Source organism: Bactrocera oleae, chromosome 5 (assembly GCF_042242935.1).
Source record: "Bactrocera oleae isolate idBacOlea1 chromosome 5, idBacOlea1, whole genome shotgun sequence".
Classification (NCBI taxonomy): Eukaryota; Metazoa; Arthropoda; class Insecta; order Diptera; family Tephritidae; genus Bactrocera; species Bactrocera oleae.
This window is the reverse complement of record NC_091539.1, coordinates 3,449,040-3,471,470: the sequence shown is the minus strand read 5'-3', so window position 1 is coordinate 3,471,470 and position 22,431 is coordinate 3,449,040. Positions and strand designations below refer to the sequence as shown.

The window sequence follows — 22,431 nt, the reverse complement described above, 5'->3', positions numbered from 1 at the left end:
AAATTTGCTTAGTGGGGAAAATGCATGCAAATTCCGTTTGATAACTTAGGTAGCTACAAAATATATAAATAAAAAAAAATGGAAGTAGGCAACAAATTGTGAATTGTGTGTTCGGTTCTTTTAGAGTTTTCACTACCGCAGAGCGAAGTTAAATTGGAAGTTGACATTCCTTTTGAGTTGCTTGTGGTTATTGTTGTTTGTCGAACAGTCGAACATACTCCAAATAATTTTTAGGAATGATTTTGAGTCAAGTGTGCTTTACCAGTTATAAACCCATATTTTTACTTTCGTAAAAGTTTTTGTTGTTGTTGTTGTATTAGTAGTAGTATTCCTGTAGTAATGCTGCCGAACCTCGACGACAACCAAACTATAACTTATCACCCAAGTGGGAACTAGGTAACCGTTACAACAACAACAACTCTCAGTTCTTGGCTTCGCCCCGGTTACGTAGACTCGACTGAAACTTACCGCTCCAAACAGGGTTAGATCGCCGAAATAACAACTGTTGGTCGCTTAAAAAATCCAAGTCCGTTCCAGTTATGTAGACTCGACTGTTGAGAAATCTGCCGCTACAACAACAATAACAACAACTCGACTGATGTGGCAACTCGTTGTTGTTGCTGTTGTAGCGGCAGAATTCTGCCGAGTTGACAGTCCTTGGCCGGAATAAATCCGGGTCCGTTCCGGTTACTTAGAACGTCGTGGAACGGTAACTCTTTAATATTGCGTGGTGCCATATCGGTCATAACCTAACACTTCTGTTGTCACATGTGCCAAACTTTAGTTGCCAACTGCAACTATTACAACATTGTGCAAATTACAAAAGCCACAGTATATTTTTTTGTTAATTTGTTATTTAAATTTTTAAAGTTTTTATTTTTTGCATTAAGATTTCTTTTTTTTTTAGTTTTTTACGTGTATATATATATATATAATTTAAATATTAGATGCTACTAAATACGTTTCTCATTCAAATTTGTGAGGAATTCATCTGCGTTCTATTCACTTCATTTAATATGAAAGTGTGTGTTTTTTTTACTGATTTTTGAAGCACTTGTTTTGTAGAGATAACATAAAGTTTTTTCACGCCAGACGCATTAAGCTTAGGAAAATCAACAATACGTTATATATATGTATACATATATGTATATTTATATCTATACTTGTTGTTGCTGTTATTGTTGCAAACTTATTTAAATATATATTTCTTGTATATTGCAGTAGTAGTAATTAATTTGCTGCTTGCACAATTTACAATACAACGAATTTTCATTATTATTACTTTTTTTTTTGAAAGTTTCTTTCAAATTTGCTAGTCTTCTGGGTTGTAGTGATTTTTTTTTATCCTCTACGCGTATACTACTAATTGCGCGTGCAGCTAGCTTAATATTTATATAAATATAGGCGTTTATGCGCAATGCGCTGCTCAAGCTGGCGAGCAGCTGTGGTATGAAATGGTGGTGTTGTTGTTTTGGTTTGGTTGTTAGTACTGCTGGTGGTTTGGTTTTTGTTTTGATTAATGCTTGTTGTTGCTTTTATAAATTAGCTATGAAATTTTGCAATTAATAACAATTTTATTTTTTCGTCTTTGCAAATGTCGACAAACAGGTGTATGGAAAGTGAGAGGTTAGGAAATTTACGGTAGGAACAAAAGGAAGAGCACAGAACAGTGGTAGGAATGTGCATAGACGAGCGTAGAAAACGGTTTTCAACAATTTTTAACTGAAAAAATTTTATAACAAAAAGAAAGTTTGGTTAATATGCATGCTGAACGTCATGTGTGTATGTATATGTTTGTGGTTCGTTGTATAGAATCTTTGGATAGCGAAGAAAAAAACAATAAATATTATTATATTAACAAAAGCTGATGAACAAAAGTGTAAAGGCTTTAATATAATTGCATACATGTACGAATGTGTATGCAGATATATTTTTTAATGCTGTTGGTCAATACATTTATGAGACTAAACAGCGATAAACAGCGAGACCAACAAAAATCTTAAAAATAAAAATTTAAAAAATGTATTTCGAAAAACATCCAAACCGGTTTTGTTGCAACACTTAATTTCGTTAAAAAAAGTTTCTTTAATTTTATTCAAACAAAAAAAAAGTTTCTTTATATTTACTAATTTAAAAAAAAAACTTATTTGTATTTTCATTAAAAATTTTTATTTTTATTAAAAAGATTTTTATTAAAGAAAAAAATACTTTAATAATTTTATTAAAAAAAATATTTTAATAATTTTATTAAAAAAAATATTTTATTAATTTTATTCAAATAAAACAAAATACTTCAGTAATTTTATTACAAAAAAAAATCCTTTAATTATTTTTATTTAAAAAAATCCTTGAGTAATTTTATTTTAAAAAAATCCTTAAGTAATTTTATTTAAAAAAAAAATACTTAATTTTTTAAAAAAAAAATACTTTGATAATTTTATTAAAGAAAAAAAATACTTCATTTTCTTAAAAAAAAAATACTTTGATAATTTTTTTAAAGAAAAAAAAACTTAATTTAAAAAAAAAATACTTTGATAATTTTATTAAAGAACAAAAATACTTTAGTAATTTTATTTACAAACAAAAATACCTTAGTAATTTTATTTAAAAACAAATTGTGTTTTTATTAAAATAAAAAAAATACTTCAGTAATTTTATTTATAAAAAAAAATATTTTATTAAAAAAACAATACTTTAGTAATTAAAAAAAAATACTTTAGTATTTTATTAAAAAAAAAAAATTACTTATAATTTGATTAAAGAAAAAAAAATACTTTAGTAATTTTAATTTAAAAAAATATTTTATTAATTTTATTGAAGAAAAAAGAAAAATACTCTAGTAATTTTATTTAATATACTTTAGTGATTTTACTTAATAAAAAAATACTCTATTAATTTTAATAGGAAAAACAATTATTTGCAATTTTATTAACAAATATATTTTCATAATTGAAAAAAAAAACAATTGTAATTTTACTTTATATAATAATAAGTATTTTCATAATTTAATTTAAAAAAATTAGTTTGTAATTTTACAGTAAATTTATTTTTAAAATTTTTATGTTTTGAAATAAAAAAAATTAATTTTTATGTTTTGGAATAAAAAAAAATTAATTTTTATGTTTTGGAATAAAAAAAAATTAATTTTTATGTTTTGAAATAAAAAAAAATAAATTTTTATGTTTTGAAATAAAAAAAAATTAATTTTTATGTTTTGAAATAAAACAAAATAAATTTTTACAAGCTGTGTTGGATAATTTTAAAATTTTTTCAAGTTTTGAAAATATACTACAAGTACATTTTTAATAAATTTGTTGGTAATTTTTTTAGATTTATTGTTTTATGTACACAAGCTACTTTCGAAACATTGTGTTTGCTACTAGTTTTGAAAAACCGGTTTGGATTTTGTTTGTAAAACAAAAATAAACATTTTGCAGTTTTATTAAAGAAAAATAATTTTGCAATTTTACCAAAGAAAAATAATTTTGCAATTTTATTTAAAAATAATAATTTTTAGCTATTTTTAAATGAAGTTATTTTTTTTAATTAAAGATTTTGAAAATATCACTATATTTTTAATAACTGTGTTAAAGTTTTAAGAGTTTAGATTTTGAAAAATTGCTATATTTTTAAATATTGAGTTGGAAAGTTTTTTAGATTTTTTTGTTTTGCATAAGCTATTTTTGTAACATTCTGTTTGCTGCAAATTACATGCCTTTTAGTAACTACTTTGAAACGAAATGTTCATTGTTTTTTTGCGCTTAAATGCAAACGCTTATTATATGCCACCGACACTTATACTACAACAACGTTGACGGCACAAAAACGCATATTATAATACTTGTATTCATATATAAAATTCCTAAGATTCATGTTTTTTTATTATTTGTTTTTTGTTTTTTTTTTTTTGCATTTTGCATTTTGCACGTTTGAAGCTATGCAAGTATGTATGTATGTAGATGTATAATCAATTTAAATTCAGAAAATAAATAGCTTAGAGAAAAGGTTAAAAACGAAAAATTATTATTAAAATTATAATAAGCATATTCAACTTCAACATCATTATCATCAACATTAAATCAACGTCTACGCGTATATGCGCCGCTAACAGCTCCCGCGTAGATTTGCCGAAATGGGCAAGTGTGTATGTGTTTGTGTGTTGCGAATGTGTTCAGAAATGAGGGTTTGAGTATGAGCATGAGCGTAGGATGAATGTGCAAAAATTAATATGTATTTATGTATGTATAACTGGTTTGGGCAGCCAGCTGTGCGTGGTGAATATCAGTAAACTTACGATGAGCATGTTTGTTGCAAGCAACTGCTGATGTTTTTGAAAATAAATGTTTTGCTGCGATTGCAATTGTGAGCGTTTTGTGTGTGTGTTTTTGGTTTTTTGTTTTTCTTATATGCAAAACACCACAATTTGCTTTTATGCCTATCACGTTTGCTACTTGCCACTGGAATGGGGTGTACAAATATAGTTTTTTGTTTTGTTTCCTTTTTCGCTTTTTGTGTTCGTAATGTGGGTGCGTTAGATTTAAGGAGTATTTTGTTTGTTTCATAGTTTATCTCTTTATAAGTATATTCATTTAATTGCTTCTGCTGTTGTTGCGCCTATTAATTCTTGTTGCTGCTGTTGTTGTTAAACATCATAATTGTTTATTTTTCTCTTAATTCCTTGTTGCTATCCTTACAGCACTGCTATGCTTGCTCGCTGGATGCCAAATATCTTCTTTTTTATATTAATACATTTATATATATATATATGTTTTTTGCTGCTGTTATTGTTGCTGTTAATTTTCCAAACAATGCATTTTTTGCCACAAATCAAATGTGCGTTTAACGCTTGCCGCCAGTCGGTTTAACGGTGCACGATAACATCTCTTCCTTGGCCATTTTAGCACGAAAATCGGCCATCAAGTCTCGACAACTGGTTGCCAGTTCGGCAAGTTGTGTGAAAAGCGCCTCACCCTGTTTACAATAGGCATCCTGATCATAATCCACGTAATTGGTTAGATCATAGAGTCGCAAGGATTCGGGCAAAAACTGTGAGAGAAAATCATTGACTAAACGATGTTGATCCACCACCATTTCTTCGGTTTGTTGCAAATCTGAAATGGCTGCGTGTTGCACGAGCAACTCGTCTGACATGTCGTGTTCCTGTATGTGAAGAAGTTTTGTTAATATGATATGCCATTGCATAGTAGGCAGCAATTACTTACACTTAGTGACCGCAACAACGCCAAATCGTTTTCCGACATCTGTCCATTGTTTTTGTTATTATTGTTATTGTTGTTAATGTTATGATTATGCGAACGATTATTGTGTACGACCATTTGATCTTCGTCCTCCTCCATTATGGCATGCTCACCATCACCTTCGCGCAACATATCTGGCATATCCTTGACCACAAGCTCCTTAACACGATCCGCATAACGTAATGTATTTAGCGTGTGTTCGCATGAACTCAAACCGGGCGATATCATCGCTATCATGCACGTCTTACTCTTCTCGCCAATAAATGAATCGCGCAATACTTGTGTTAATTTCGAAACACGGAATGGCAAGTGAGCCGACTGTTTGCCCAAAGCACGTATGCACTCTTTCAACGCGAGTAGTGATTTATTAATTTCGGCGCCTTCCATGCGTGTCTGTCGATTGGCAGATGATGTATCGGCGCCACGTTCATTGCCAGCCAAATCGATAAATGAGAATTTGCCGTGTATTTTAGTTGAACCAGGCGGACGCAAGACAATCTGGAAAACGGCATGCGAACGCGACGAATTCGAGTTAGCCGACGTCTGACCAGAGGTACGCGCGTTATTGCCATGCTGTATAAGTTTGAGCACTTCTTCGACGCTATCGACAACCTTTTCAGTCAAGCCCACGACCTGCACTTGTTGTTTGCCATCTTCGAGTACGCGCAACTTTTGCTTGTCCGAGAGCAAATCAAAGACCTGTGTACAGACAGAAATGTTATGTTAATATATTAGCATGAGTGTGTAACTGGTAAAGTTTTATACCTTGCCACTGTAGATTTCAAAGAAACTAGCGGACACAACCAAATTGAGCGTACGATAACGCGGACTTTTCAAATAAGTGAAAACGTCACGTGCGGCCATAGCGTAAATACCATTTTTGCAGTCCTGCACTTTACCATTGAACTCACCGCCCATGGTGTGCGTTTTGCCGGAACCCGTTTGGCCGTAGGCGAAACATGTCGCCATACCGCCATCGAAAATTGTCTGAACCAAAGGTTTAGCAGTGTACCTGTTGATGTATAAGAAAAAAAATTAATAAAAATTATGAGGAATGTGTTATGTAGAAATGTAATTTTTTAGGCAGTAATAGCAAATGTCTATTTCTGGTCTCGATTTAAGCTGTTTTCAAGATCATTTGCTAATAAATAGTTTGTAAAAATCGCAATTGGCCACAAAATAACATTACCAACGCTGCACAAACAAATATCAGATTGCTTTTGTTATCATTTTAATCATAATTAATAGTGATGTGTCAGTCGCTGAATAAGTATAATTTCGCAATATAAATTGAATTGATAAGAATAAATAAATGCGGCTTTTATATTATATAATAATAATGTAACAAATAGCAAATGAATCACTACATAGTTACTTAGTAAATAGTTCGCTAATATGGTCGACGTGTTTTGTTTTTTTTTAACTTCAAAAGTCAAATGTCAAAACTAGTAGGGTTAGGTTTGATGCAACCAATTGGATGCTCTTAAATTCTAATTGGAGCAAACTGCTAATGGATACCAACGTGCATATAAAATTCGACATTAACAAAAAAAAAAATTGTGTAAATTAATATACAAATTTCTTTATTTGTATAATATATATATAATATGTATATGTATGTATGTAAAAAATAAAATGCCGGCTACGTAAAAAATGTTTGCTTTATAGGAGCCTGACTTCATACAAACTATAATAACATTTATGACTAATGACCAGTTCGGCTGAATACAAGCGTATAGAACGATTGTGAGGTACCGAGATACCAGATATGCAAATACAAGTACATACATACATGGCAATAGCAAATGAAATATATTTTTCATACCAAAATTTGCCGCAAACTACGCTAATGGCTACAGATTTCGTTGCTCTTTTCGTTTTCCATGCAGCAACTTCAATAGCAACAATAACAAACTGTTTACGTTGCCAACAAAAAGTCTTAAGTTATAGTATATAGAACTGGTTAGAAGTGGTTTTAAGCGGTTGCCATGAAGTGTATATTAAGCGAATGAATGTACTGCAGAAATGGCTAAAATGAAAACCACAAACAAAATACCTTCCCAATAGGCGTAATGCAACCCTATAAAAAACAAAAAAAAAAATATTAACCTGGGTTGAGCATATCCATGCTTACTTGCTGTTACATAGGGAGAAATTTCGCAAGCAGTAAATTCGTTTGACAAAACCGCAAATTCAAAAAAGCGCTCGAGCTGAATTTAAATGTTGAAAAAGTGTTGAATGCGGTGGCAGCTACAACTTCTTTGACAGCGCTGCAACCAAATATATGATAATAATATTTAGGCGCTTTACACAAAAATAATCCAAATCCTAAATACAAGTGACCCCGATCGCTTTGACTGACTGCCTTTCTTTATTTCACTGCATTGTTTCCCTAAGTTGCTTTTTACTATCGTTCTTGACTTTCACAATACACATTAACACGCTCAAAACGATCAGCAAAATATCAACTTCATGACTGCACCAATGTTTGCCACTTCTCTCTCCCTATGCTATTAAGAAAATTTGGAAAATTCTCTAAATTGAATTAATACACTAAGCAGAACTTTGTGTTCCATTTAATTTCCTTATGTTAATAAACTAACGAAAGAAAGTGCAATAAAAAAATTTGAAGGCTTAGTGTGACAGTTGGTCGAATAGTTAGTCAGCGTTTATGGCATTAGTAAACAAAGAACATATGGAGTTCAGCAAGACTTGAAATATATGCACATACATACGCGCAAACAGACATCGGCAGTGACTGGTGGCTTGGATGTTTGAGCAAAAGCGCTGGTGAAGTCAGTGATCCGGCCAGCTGGCAAGCCAAACAACTACACTTGCTACGTAACCTAACATACACATATAAATGTCTAAGAGTATTAAACAAAATCACGAACATATGCAATTACAGTGAGCAGCGGCGACAACGTGAAAATAAAATGCCTTGCTAGCGCCCATTGGCCGACTTGTAAGAAACGCTCAATTGCTGCCAAATGAGTGTTAGTAGGTAGCAGTTAAAGATATCTACGTATAGGTACATGAGTGGTAGTTTAAGTATGTACTCACTTGTAGACCATGGCATTGTCGCAGCGATCATCGAATGCGTAATCGAAACGGAATTTATGATTTTCGAGGAATTTAGTTAGATCGACCTTGTTGCGTGGCTCATGCACGATGAGCGTGTCCTTACGCGGCACTGAAATAACGTCGATCTCCTTCCGTGTTATCTCTTTGCGGCTGAGCGGTCGCTTACGCACACATACTGTGATTTGATGATCCTCATAGACTTGTCCGTCAACAAGCGGATTAAATTCTAAGGTGTTTTGATATTCACGTATCATTTGTGCGGTTTCCCAATTAGGATTTCCTGGATCTTGATTCATGAGCGCATTTTTTTCCTCTTTCATTTCTGCTTGACGTGCACGCCGCTTCTCACGATTTTCCTTCAGTCGTTCAACTTCTTTAACAACATAGGAACGCCGTGCGCCCACATTCCCTGCCACTGAACTAGATGCAATTGAAGAGGAATTGCCGGCGCTGGTACTCATGGCGATGCCACCGCCAACACCACCGCCACTGCCGGTAGCTGAGGCCAACCGTGTTGCATTATTAGTAGTTCGCGAGCGCACTATACCCGTTGTCGGTGGTGGTGGTATATTCTCCGAATGTTCCGAAACAGCGGACGATGAGAGTAAATTGGTGGCGTTGATGGTGCCTCGATTGGTACGATGTCCGATTGCGCCTTGCGTGGCATTGCGTGCAAGATTTATGGGCGCAGTCGCTTGTTTCTTCGGTTCAGGCGCGGCATTTTGTTCCGGTTCGGGATCTTGTAAGATTTCCGGATTCAAAGACAGTATAGCATCCAATTCGACTTCCTTGCCTTTAGTTTCGCCGCGTTCGTACCATTCCACGGTTATCGATTTGCCAGACTCGTTAATTTTCGACACTACTGCGGCATGCACACGGCCATCTGTGCGCTTAATTTTAACACTTTGCCCAACTGAAATGTATTCCATTGTGGGAGTTGGAACTTGTCCACTTCTGCGACTGTGCAACTACAGCTAATCTTAAATGTTATTACTTCTACCGCTTAGTTTGCGGCTTTTGATGTTTTCTTTTTAATTTTGGGCTGTGGTGTGCACTTTTCAATGTAGTGGAGCGATTTTTTTTTTTGTTCTTTTTTGATTTTCGTATGCGTTGAATGACTGCAAACGAAAGGGCACTTACTGCTACCTTCTCACCACATCAATTCGATTTCCGATATTTTTAAGCTTCTTGTTTGTGTCTTCTTACCAATGTATTAATTGAATTCTATATTTTTATGGATATTTTCTATAGGATTTATTTCGATTTTAACACCTCAGCGTGGGGGTTTCACTAAAAAAAAATTTTTCCGTTGTGACGATTACTCACTCACTAAGCTCGACTGGCTTCTTTGGCAGCGGTTGTGTATGGCTTTTCAAGCAAGAAACAACAGCAACGTAGACGATATAAACAGCTGCGCGACGCGCGGTGATCCGGCGGAATTATTCACTCGTTGAATTGTTGCTCGTTTCCTAGTGTTCGTTCTTTCTCTTTTGCTTCTTTTTCTACTCTTTGCTGTGGTTGTTGTTACTTTTGTTAGTGCAGTCTATTGTTGTTGGTGTCGCGCAAATTCGCTGACGATTCGAAATTCAACTGACATTCGAGACTCGAAGCGGCAAATTGGAATTCGTTATTCGTTTTTTTTTTGTTTAGCAATTTCTTTAAATAATAGCTGTTATTTTACTTTTGTATTTTTTTTTCGTATTGGCTGCTACCAGTGTTGTCCAATTTAAACCACACAATAACGTTGCAAATGGAGCTTCGCAGTGGGAGATTTGTAAAAATTATGATAATGAAAGAGAAAGAAAATGCAATTAAAGATTTTTTTGTTTATATTATTATAAATCTTTTAGTAAATTTTGATGCAAAATGCAAAAGATATGTTTTCGATAAGCGAAACAGTTGTAGATTTTATTTTTAACTGACAAATATTTCTTTTCGACTGCCATTAATCAAAAGGTCTGTTTCTTTTTACAAAAAGTTGACACTTATATTAACAGTGTTGTTAAACGATTGTTAATGCGACATTTATTATTCGTATATTTTTATTCATTCTTCGTTAAAATTTTAAACATTAACTTTGTAATCGCACTTTTTAATATTTCTTGCTATTATGGCATAATTTCGCCTCGAGACAACCCACACAGATTATAATTATGTGTGTACGAAATGCCTTTGCCCATGTTTCTCATTTCGTACAGATTCGCTATCGCATTTTCAGCTGATTGACTATTCGCAATTGTACAATGCAAATACACCCTTAACTAATGCCGCAAAAATAAAATACATGTAGAACACACTTTTTGGAATAGCTTAGCCACTTAAATATTATATTATTAAAGAATTTTCGCACACCCAAAGCGTTGAATATTTGGCAGCAAAGCCAAGATTTGAAAACTGCAATGACGGCATGCAGCAATAACAAGACGTTAGCAACGCCAGTTAAACAACAAAAAAAAACACGAAAAACTATTTGTGGGTTGCGGGCTTTTAAATTTAAAACCGACATTTAAACACAGCAGTGCACTACCAAAGTCAATTACACATTTGCGTATTTTTCTTAATTGCTAAGTCACTAAAATATCTAAAACTCACAATTTACAAATGATTTTTAACTTTATTATGACCAGATGTCACTGTAAATGTTGCGGCGGTTATGGCTGACAAAAATTAAGTGCAAGAAAAACTTCAAAAGCAATAATAACAAAACTGCATATGTGTGCGAAGTGACAGTTGGAGCGATTTGAGTGGAAATCGGAATCATTGCAAAACCAAATGGTCAAATGTGTGAGCGAAAGAGTGGGAAGATGTAGTGGTGCGAATGAACGCATTGTAGCAGCTGAGATATTTTATTAGCGGAAAATGGAGGAAAAAGATATGGACCAAATAGGGTAATGCCAGATAGGTTTTAGAAATATATTTTCTGAAAATAATTGGTTTGCATTGAAGTCAACTATATGTAATGCACTTAGATACATTTACGCATGGAAATTATGTTAATATGACAAATTAAAATATTAGAGTGATTCGTAATTTATGAATTCGATAAGTCAATGTTTTGCCGATATTATATATTCCACTGCAACCCTATGGCTAATGCATTCGTACCAGAGAACGTATGATCATATACGTTCTCTGTTCGTACGCGCGCTTTTCGTCTTAACTCGAATTTCTCGTTTGTAATCTTGTTCGTTGTGGCATTTTGACGTTTTTGTTTTGCGCAAGCATTCGCGCCGTTTTGGCAATCACTCGCCCCCCCTGTATAGAACGTCTAAACACTGGATACTTCTGCTTCTTCACACACAATTTACGTTGCTTTTTTTCACGCAATTGCGTTTTCCCCCACACGTTCGTAACGAAAATTCAGCAAAAAGAGTAAAAGTACCTGCGTGGAAGACAAAACGAGAGCAACGAGCAGAAAATTTTCATTTCTCATTTTCAAGTGAATTGCATTGTTTTCTTTTTGCAAATTATAAACGTGAGTGCGAGTTTTTATTATCAAAACACAACAATATATTTGAAAAAGTGTTTAATTTGTTGTTTTACGTGTAGCACACTTGCCACAAACCGTCACCAGCGATATGGATATCATGGACATACAAGCTGTAGAGTCCAAATTGAGTGACGTCACAGTGACCCCAATACCGCGTTCACAAGTACAAAATTTTTACAATTATCAGCAACAACGAGAGCAGCGCGAACAACAACCTCAAATACAAATCTCCGCCATTCACCATCCACCTCGTGATCGCAGTGGCGGTGCGAGTTCCAGTTCCTCAAGCGCCACCACGGTGCTTGACCTGCATCACAGTGTGCTCGGCGGTGGTGGCAGTGGCAAAAGTAGTGGTAGTAGCGGGCGTGAACTGTATAGTAAGCGTGAACGGGACTATCATCAGCAATCCACAAGCACCTCAGCTGCTGCTGCAGTTGCAGCTCTACAGTACACACAACAATTGCAAGCGCAATTGGCGCTTCTACAGCAGCAATCGAATACCATCGCCTCACCCGCCTCGACGCAACGTGCCAGCCATAGTAGCGGCACTGCAAATAGTAGTGGTCGCAGTAATGCTATTGGCAGTGGCAGTAACATTGGTGTAGTTAATGTTGGTAACGGTGGTATGAGTGTCGGTGGCGCTTTGGATGTGAGTAGCAATGCAGCGGCGATACTAAGCGCCGCACAATCGCAACTAAAGTACCCACAATCCACGTCGCCCGTCATAACTACGCAAACATCGTCTAACATAACAACGCCAATGACTTCCACGGCCAATTTGCCCACGGCGGGCACGTCAGCGGCCAGCAACGGGCTGAGCAAGTATGCTCAATTGCTGGCGGTGATTGAGGAAATGGGACGTGATATACGGCCTACATATACAGGTTCACGTAGTTCAACTGAGCGTTTGAAGCGCGGTATTGTGCATGCACGTATCCTGGTCCGCGAGTGCCTCATGGAAACAGAACGTTCAGCCCGTCAATGAGATATGGCGATTGACGTAGACGGCGGCGGCGTAAGAGTAAGCGATAGCGTTGGTCTGGGATACGATGGGCTTACTGCCGATAAGTGTGGGGACAGATGTAACGTAAACAGTGGTGGTGATGGCGCCGTTAAATAGTTTAATAGTTAGTTAGGATTTAGATTAGTATAATTATGATCTGCGAAGTTTCAGTGTTTACGAATCGATGAGACAGCTCAACATTTGTTTTCTTTATCTTAGCATATATTCATTAAATTCTTACTTTAATTGAATTTCTATGCCTGTTTTTATTGCATGCAATTAATTTTTAATAACTGATAAATGAATTTGTGAGAATTGTGTACTGTCAGCCAAGGAGGATAAGTGGTTCATTCAGCCTTTAAGCTTTACAAAAGCGTGATCGTTCGTGTTTCATTTCGTATAACTTATTAAGTTTTCCACTTTTAATTATTAATATGCAATAGTTTAAATACAAATGAATGTTTTTATTTATGATTTTAAAATAATTTAAATAAATTCCAACACAAAGTTTTATTTAAAATTATCTTGTTGTTTTTTTTCATGAATTTTTAACGGTTTTTTTTATAATATTGCAAAAATAGACTAGCTCAGGTTCCAAATAAATTCAAATGCTGCAAAGCATACGCATACATATACCTATATAGTACATGTTTACAGCCATATACACAATTTTTTAGTAAAACCAAACAAATAGTAAAGTTTATAAACAATAAGTAGCGAAAATGTTATGCGATTTAACTAACAATATACATACTTACGAGAAAAAATTCATAAATAAATACTTTTAAGCATATACCATATGTGTATGTATTTGCGCCTACCCAGATTGTATATTGCAAATATCATAAGCGTATGGATGCATGCATAAATATTTTATAACGCGAGAAACTACTTCGATAAATACAACAACAAAATATGTACTAAGTAATTAAAATTGTATACTGCTTATAAACAGTTTATCAAATAAGTACTTTAGTATTTATTAAACGCAAGCGACAACAAAATAAAAACGCACAACAGAAAAATCGATAACACAATATGCTGAACTGTGGCGATCGCTAACAGACACGATCAGCTGGTGCATTGTTTGGTTTATTTAACTTTAAAATCATAACCAAACTTAAAAGGCATAAATATAGTAAGGAATAGCGAATAAATTACTAATTCAATTATTTTATACCGTCAGTTAACAGTATGGAAAACCAAATCTAGTTATTACCTCAACAGCAAGTAGGGAATTTCAAATTGCAGAAGTACAGGGTGTTAAATATTAATTGAAATATGACATATAGACGGTTCCGTTGCGCGGCGGAAGCGAAAAATATAATAAGTGTCATATATACAAATACATATAAATGCATATAAATAATGTACATTTGTATATATATTAGGGAATACGCTGCACTATGGGATTTTATTAAACTGAAAACATTTTAGTGAACATTAGCCGAAAATATTAGTAAGTAACACATACATGTATACGAGTTTGTACCCAAAATTATTGTACACAAGTAAAACAAGTAAATAATTTAATAACTACAAGTATATAATGTTTATAGTAAAAAATAATAATAATAAAGTGACAAGAGTAATTGGAAAATGTGTATTAATGGCAGAAAGATCTCTCAATAAAAGTATGATTAAATAAATCTTCTAAGCAGTGGCCTTGAGCACAAACATAAAGCTATAAGTAACTAACGAAGTCTTTTGTAGTTGTTGTTTGTAGTTGTTGTTGTTATAACGATTATCTAATCCCCGTTTGGGTGATAAATTCTAGATTCGTTGTCGTCGAGGTCATCTAACGGAAGGCCCAGGAAACGAGCTGTTTCGACGGGGTCGGACCATAGGGAAAGGGGTGTTAGATGAGTGGGGTTTGTAGGGCATGCAAAGAGGTGGTTAGTGTCATGCGGAGACTCATTGCATGCAGGACATGTGTTTAGTATGTCGGGGTCTATTCTGGATAGGTAGGAGTTTAACCTGCTACAGTATCCAGAACGAAGTTGCGCGAGGGTCACTCTAGATTCGCGAGGCAACTCGAGCTCTGTGTCTGCAATGGGTGGTGGTTTGACTCGTATTACGCCATTCACTGAAAGGGAGTCGGTGAAGGTGTTAATGGCTCCACTGTGAATGGCGGTCAGTGCTTGTCTGAAGTTAGTTGCGTCCGAAGTCTGGTCGACGTGCTGTCTGATGTCGTCGACGTAGTCAAGGAAGGACCTCTTGATGTTCCTAGGAGGCTGCTCCGCTGCAAGCAGGCGTCTGCAGGGGTGGTTTCTGCGAAAACATCCCAGCAGAAACTGCTTGGAGAGGAGCTCATTATGTTCCTTAACCGGAAGCATACGGGCCTCACTGTGTAGGTGTTCGATTGGGGACATCAAGAGGCACCCCGTGATAGTCCGGAGTGCAGTGTTCTGACAAGTCTGGAGCTTCTTATTCTGCGTGTCACTACATCCAGGCGACCATATTGCGGCTGCATAATTGAGGACCGGCCGGCCGATTGCCTTGTATGTTGCCAACAACGTTTCTTTGTCCTTTCCCCATGAGCTGCCGGCAAGCGACTTGAGGATTTTGTTGCGGCTCTGTACTTTGGCAGTTATTGCGGTCGTGTGAGGAGTGAAAGAGCACAGACTGTCCAAAGTGACGCCTAAAATTTTAGGGTTATTTACTGTCGGAATTTTTGTGCCATCGACTGAAATGTTCAGGTCCAGTCTGTACTCCTTCGTCCAATTGGTGAAGATGGTCGCTGTGGATTTAGTGGGGGAGAGTGTTAAGTTCCTTGCAGAAAAGAAGCGAGAAAGATCGGAGAGGTAGCCGTTTACTTTTGAACACATGCCATCGATTCCATTGCCCGACGTCAATATCGTACAGTCATCTGCGTACGAGGTCATTGAAATTCCCGCTGGTGGCTGGGGGAGTTTCGAAATGTAGAAATTAAACAGTAGCGGGGAGAGGACACCGCCCTGCGGAACCCCCTGTTTAATTTTTCTGAGTTTGGAGTTTTGACCTCGAAATAGTACGGATGAGTGTCGACCGCTCAGGTAGTTCATGGTCCACCGCTTCAACCCTGGAGGGAGCGTTGATTGTTCCAGGTCCTCAAGTAGCGTTGCGTGATTGACTGTGTCAAAAGCTTTTGACAAGTCCAACGCTACGAGGATCGTCCTCTCGCAGGGTGGCTTCTGGTTCAGGCCATGAACTATCTGGGCGTTTATGACGCTAAGTGCTGTGGTGGTACTGTGCACTTTACGGAAACCATGCTGATGGTCTGCTAGGCTCAGGTGGTGGGTGAATGACGGGAGTAACAAGGCCTCAAGTGTCTTCACTACTGGGGAAAGGAGAGTTATCGGGCGATAAGACTCCCCTTTGTTGGCGGGTTTCCCAGGTTTCAGTAGTGGGACCACTCTTCCGACTTTCCACACATCGGGTATTTGAAGAGTGGATATCGACAGGTTGAGGACCTTGGTGAGGTAGTTTACTCCCGTTGGGCCTAGATGTTTTAACATCAGCATGTTTATTCCGTCAGGGCCGATGGATTTGGATGATTTCGCCTTTTTGATGACATTCTGAACCTCCTCATCGGTGAAAGTAAGTGGTGCGCAGTCTTTTGGCATTTTGCGCAACCGTCGGGTAACACATCGTTTGGCCTTGTCGGTCGAAGGGTGCAGTATAAACTGCCGGCTAAAGTAGCTCGCGCACTTCTTCGGGTCCGAGGAGGCATGGCCATCGAATTGGATTTCAACCCGATCGTCATGTTTCCTCGGATTTGACAGGGCCTTGACAGTAGTCCAAAGCTTACTCACACCGGTGGAGAGGTTGCAGGACTTCAGGTGCTCTATCCATTTTGTCCGCTTATGATGGTTTACCATGTGCCGAATCTCCAAATTGAGATCCCTTATTCGGGGATCACAGGGATCGGCATGGCGTAAGGTGTCGCGCTCATTTGCTAATACAGCTGCTTCGGCTGGGAAATTAGGGCGGAGTTCCGCTATTCTTCCAGCCGGTATGAAGCGAGCTGTAGCAGCAGCGATCACCTTGCGGAATTGACGCTCGCCAACGATGACGTCCGTAGGAATGGATAGTGCGTTGAAGGTGCTCTCAGTAAATTCTGTGAAGCCGACCCAGTTAGCTTTGTTAAAGTTAACATAGGTGCGGTTATCCACAGAAATAAAGTCAGGAGGTTTCTCGATCGAGATAATTATGGGCAGATGGTCTGATGCAAGAGTTAGCATAGGTCGCCAGGTTATACTATTTATCAGACCACCGCTAGCGATGGTAATATCTGGCGAGCTATTACAGGTGCCCATAATTCTGGTGGGGGCTTCGTCATTCATTGTGCAGAATGTCGAATCGTCTATCTGTTCCGCCAGCTCCATCCCCCTACGATCGTTTGACAGGCAGGAATGCCAAAGATCGTGATGCGCGTTAAAGTCGCCTAGCACCAGACGGTTTTCACCACGAAGTAGCGCATCTATATTCGGGTGATATCCTGTTGGGCAACATGTAACTGGGGGGATGTATATATTAAATATTTCGAGCTCGACATCGCCTGACCGGACAGCTATTCCCTGACATTCTAGGGTAGTGTCCCTGCGGTCGATGTCAACATCGATTAGACGATATTGCACGGTGTTGTGCAATATGAAGGCTAGGCCTCCACCATTATCTCGCTCGCGATCCTTACGTAAAACGTTGAAACCTGCACAACTCAGAAGATCTGAGCGGCTGTTTAACTTGGTTTCTTGGACCGCAGCTATCGTTACGCGCTCCCGGCTCATAAATGCAACTATCTCCTCGATCTTGCTCTGGAGTCCGTTGCAGTTGAATTGTAAGAGTCGCGTTTGTCGCGGGTGTCCAGTCGTGATCCTAGGGGTGAGTGGGGTGCGTGTAGGTGGTGGTTGTTGCAGCTGTGCTATCCGCATGGGCGGTTGTCGCACTATGGTGTTGGTTGGCGACGCCACTGTTTGTGATTGCGGGGGCAGACTCCCACAGCATGGGGCAACATACAACGCACTCCACTCTCGTGTGGTGCGCAGGCCAGAACACGACAGAAAGTGACACCAGCCAGTACAAGAATTGCACTTGACTGATGTGACATTCCGGCGTATTATGGTCTGACACACGGAACAGACTGTGCGAGGAACCAGGAGTTGCTGTGTGGTTCTCGCACGGGGATTGGAGCTGGATGAAGGTGGGGGGGGCGGAGGTTGGTCAGATTGGGAGTTGTGCTGTCTTTGTGAGCTCCTAAGGACCGTGGAGGTCCTATTTTGGCCACTCGACTGGAGTGGCAGCGCAGTGCGCGAACATGGTGCAGGTTGCACGGCCGTTGAGGCAAATGTCGCATTATTGCGTTGACAGCATGGGGCCACGTAACTCGTGGTCCACTCCCTGTGTGTCTTAAGGCCCGAGCAGGTCTTAAGATGGCTCCATCCATTGCATGTATTGCACCTAACCGAGGTGGAATTTGGATGGAGCCTTTTTGCGCATACGCAGCAGTAGAATACCTCGGGGCCCGGGTTGGACTCGATGCCAGCACGGGTCAGGAGGATACGGAGCAACCCTGCTGCTAGGCGTTGCTCCAGTGACGACAAACTTAATCTAAAACTTACCGATCCAAACAGGGTTAGATCGTCGAAATAACAGCCCTTGGCCGGATAAAATCCGGGTCAATTCCGGTATCGCAGAACCGGCTGTTGTGGGAATTGTGTTGGCCGGTGGCTACACGCAAGTTGTTGTTTACAACAACAAAACACAGCATCACAGGTTATCACTCAACGCAGGCAAACTGCGCATAACTATTTAAAGTTTATGTTCGATTTATTTTTTCACATTTGAAGTGCTTTGATAATTATCTAACATATACATATAAACATAAAATCTCTCTAATTTAACACTTTTTAAAATAATTTCCTTATAATAAATGTTCACTAGACGCTTTTAGCAATCGTGTCGTTTACAACAATCTGGATAGGGTTTGGTGTTATCTTGTGGTATCGTCTTGCAGTTCGGTGGTGGTAGGGACTCCGCGCAGCTAAAAGGTAAGCATACAATATTATTTAATACTATTTAGGAATTCTTGAAAAAAGTATGAAATAAACCTCACCTCTTCGCTGATATGCTGCCCTCAGCATCGCAATGGTAAATCGCGCATTCGCCAGGATTTTCGAAGTTTTCACCAATATTAAACTGACGCTCGCCGAATTCGCAGTCAGCTGTTTGTGTGCAAAAATATTTCGATAAATCAGCAATTAGCACATTTCTGTTACTTACCTGCTTGACCAAGGTCACAACAGAGTAGTAGAATAGCTGTGACTAAGAGAGGCTGCATCGCCATTACGCATATGCAGTAGCAATGTATGTCTGCGCGGCGCAAAGTACAATAAGAAACTGTGCGATTTGCGTCGGCTACTTTGACTTTATGCATAAAAATCAATTTGCATATTTAAAATGTCAATATTTAACATTTGCAGCAGCCAGTGCAAACGAAGAAGTCTAGGCGAGTTTAATTGATTGTAGAATAAAAAAATGTTAACACTTGTGTGAAATTTAATAGCTTTGCAGCTGTGAAATTACCATCTCATTGCAAATACTATAAAAAATTGCATAAACAATCTCTTTGATGTTAATATTTTTTACTTCAGTGTCGCTGTTAAGCAAACAAGAAATTACAGTTAATTTTTACAAATGAACAGTAAAAAGATAAATAGCTGCTATTTATAATTCACGATGCTTTTAAATAACAATGACATATTCATAACATAGAACATGTTTAACAGCAAAATAAAATTTAAAAAATAAAAATAAAAAGACAATAAAAAAAATAAAAAGTAACAAAATAATACTAAATAAAAAAATAAAAAATATATAGCTTTTAATTAGAAAAAGTTTGATTACGATGTTAATACGGTGTAAATAACTTCCAAGAGCTTTTAAGTAAAGATTACAGCTAACGGTATTTTGTATAAGCATTTTGCAATGTAGACCAACAGCTCGAAGTCAGACCAGTCAGATACTTCTTTGAGCTTTTGAAGCGGTGTCATGCGCGTTTTGTTATAAAATAGTCGGAGAAACGGTTTTCTTCGATAAAATTTTTTTTAAATAAGCTTTTTTCAAAGCTTCATTGTTCAGAAAGTCGAGCAATAAAAGACTTGTGAGCGCTGGTTAAAATGGTCGTGCAAAAAGAGATGGAAAAGTTTCTTTAAATGAAAGAACGCTTTTTGGAAAATAAATAAGTTTTACAAAAGCTTTTTTAATTCAGAGCGCAGCAAAGTTATACGAGAAAAGCTTCATTGGTCAGAAAGTCAGTACTAGTGAATTTTGGTTAAAATAGTCGAGGCAAAAAAGATGGAAAAGCTTTCTTAGATGAAAAGGCTTTTTTGAAAATAAAGAGTTATTCAAATAGGTTTTAATTAATTAAGAGTAATAAAGTCATAAGAGATCTTGCTACATACACACAAAGCTTTTGAAATTATCTTAACTTTGTACTTTTTGGTTGGAAAGTCTAACTATAGGAGAGCAAAATGGAATTATGAAGCAAAAGCTATATGGTACAGTTGCACTCTCCACCGTCTTACTAATCTAATCTTCCCAGAAGGGGCGAATTAAGTAAATTGTTTTTTTCAGTCCGCACCTGGTGTTACATATCGAGTTCAAGCTCACTTTTCCCCCCACTTGAGTCCATGTAGTGCCAATGCACTTTGTTTTTGTTGTTATTCAACGCGTTTAGACTTTCTTGCGCAAATGCATACATACATACATATGTGTACAATTGTAATATGGATTGTGTATGTTTGTATGCGTGCGCCGTTAACCTGGACTTATTAATGCTGTTGTCTTATTTGTTTCGTTGCTAATTGGATTTTGAGTTTGTATGTAAGTGTCTGAAACGTATTGAGGAAAACAAGCCTGAATGGCAGCGTCAACACGCAGTCGCGTAGTCAAACATCCGCGCGTCGCGTACCCCCTAACGGTCAGCTGTACTTAATGCATTTTTACAAATCACAAAAGCGTAAAATTCGAAAGTTTTCGCATTGTTTTCCGCTGATGTTGCCACTGCTGCCGCACTGCACCTTATCCATATTATTTGCAAATTGTTAATGCTACAACTTTATTGTTGTTTTGTAACTAATTTTTTTATTTTAGTTTGGTTTTTTATTATCGCTCTTTGCGTGACGCCATTGTAATCGCATTTACGCCGCCGTCGGAAGTGTCGACTTCGCCTATCATTACCACCAATTAGAGTTTTGGCACCTTTGCGTATCGTGTGTTCTCAAGGGATTCCCGCTTAGTTGTTATGGCAATCCGAGGATCTCAACTCTACCGTGAGAGTTGCCGATTTAAAAGCTTAAGCTCGCTTGCGATCTTTAGATTTTTTGTCGGTGCTACTCTTCCACCTTATCGAAAGCGCTTGAGCTCAGCCAGCGATGATATTTAGACAGGTCAACTCTTGTTTACATTTTCCGAGGTCAATGAACTCTTTCTTTATATTTTATGGGATCAATAAACGTTTTGTTTACATTTAGCCAAGTCCACAACCTTTGTTTACATTTAGCCAAGTCCACAACCTTTGTTTACATTTAGCCAAGTCAACAACCTTTGTTTACATTTGGGTTCATTGACCCTTTTGTTTACATTTTGTGAGGTCAATGAACTCTTTGTTTACATTTTATGAGGTCAATGACCCTTTTGTTTACATTCTCCGAGTTCAATGAACTCTTTGTTTACAATTTATGAGGTCAATAAACTTTTTGTTTACATTTAGCCAAGTCCACAACCTTTGTTTACATTTAGCCAAGTCCACAACCTTTGTTTACGTTTGGGTTCTTTCACCCTTTTGTTTACGTTTTGGGAGGTCAATGAACTCTTTGTTTATATTTTATGAGGTCAATGACCCTTTTGTTTACATTCTCCGAGGTCAATGAACTCTTTGTTTACATTTTATGAGGTCAATGAACTTTTTGTTTACTTTTAGCCAAGTCCACAACCTTTGTTTACGTTTAGCCAAGTCAACAACCTTTTTATATTTAGCCAAGTCAACAACCTTTGTTTACATTTGGGTTCATTGACCCTTTTGTTTACATTTTGGGAGGTCAATGAACTCTTTGTTTACATTTTATGAGGTCAATGACCCTTTTGTTTACATTCTCCGAGGTCAATGAATTCTTTGTTTACATTTTATGAGGTCAATGAACTTTTTGTTTACATTTAGCCAAGTCCACAACCTTTGTTTACATTTAGCTAAGTCAACAACCTTTGTTTACATTTGGGTTCATTGACCCTTTTATTTACATTTTGTGAGGTCAATGAACTCTTTGTTTACATTTTATGAGGTCAATGACCCTTTTGTTTACATTCTCCGAGTTCAATGAACTCTTTGTTTACATTTTATGAGGTCAATGAACTTTTTGTTTACATTTAGCCAAGTCCACAACCTTTGTTTACATTTAGCTAAGTCCACAACCTTTGTTTACGTTTGGGTTCTTTCACCCTTTTGTTTACGTTTTGGGAGGTCAATGAACTCTTTGTTTACATTTTATGAGGTCAATGACCCTTTTGTTTACATTCTCCGAGGTCAATGAACTCTTTGTTTACATTTTATGAGGTCA

At 37.1% G+C, this 22,431-nt stretch overlaps 3 protein-coding genes across 3 annotated transcripts; 1 reads left to right on the top strand and 2 right to left on the bottom strand.

The window, feature by feature from the left end:
- Positions 1-3,994: 3,994 nt before the first annotated feature.
- Positions 3,995-11,077, bottom strand: Klp10A (kinesin-like protein 10A). Its single transcript, XM_014237998.3, has 5 exons — positions 10,935-11,077; positions 8,322-10,098; positions 6,024-6,270; positions 5,223-5,957; positions 3,995-5,160 (listed from the first exon to the last, which is right to left on the bottom strand). Exons 2-5 carry the CDS (start codon positions 9,269-9,271, stop codon positions 4,840-4,842), a joined length of 2,253 nt encoding a protein of 750 aa, XP_014093473.3. The 5' UTR covers positions 9,272-10,098; positions 10,935-11,077; the 3' UTR covers positions 3,995-4,839.
- Positions 11,078-11,562: 485 nt separating this feature from the next.
- Positions 11,563-13,358, top strand: CDK2AP1 (CDK2-associated protein 1). The gene is made up of 2 exons (XM_014236343.3): positions 11,563-11,817; positions 11,892-13,358. The coding sequence occupies exon 2, from the start codon at positions 11,921-11,923 to the stop codon at positions 12,815-12,817; it is 897 nt and encodes a 298-aa protein (XP_014091818.1). The 5' UTR covers positions 11,563-11,817; positions 11,892-11,920; the 3' UTR covers positions 12,818-13,358.
- A 5,266-nt stretch (positions 13,359-18,624) lies between these two features.
- On the bottom strand, positions 18,625-19,231 carry LOC106618856 (venom peptide Pc). The gene is made up of 3 exons (XM_014236754.3): positions 19,097-19,231; positions 18,930-19,038; positions 18,625-18,857 (listed from the first exon to the last, which is right to left on the bottom strand). Exons 1-3 carry the CDS (start codon positions 19,158-19,160, stop codon positions 18,764-18,766), a joined length of 267 nt encoding a protein of 88 aa, XP_014092229.3. The 5' UTR covers positions 19,161-19,231; the 3' UTR covers positions 18,625-18,763.
- Between the last annotated feature and the right edge of the window lie 3,200 nt (positions 19,232-22,431).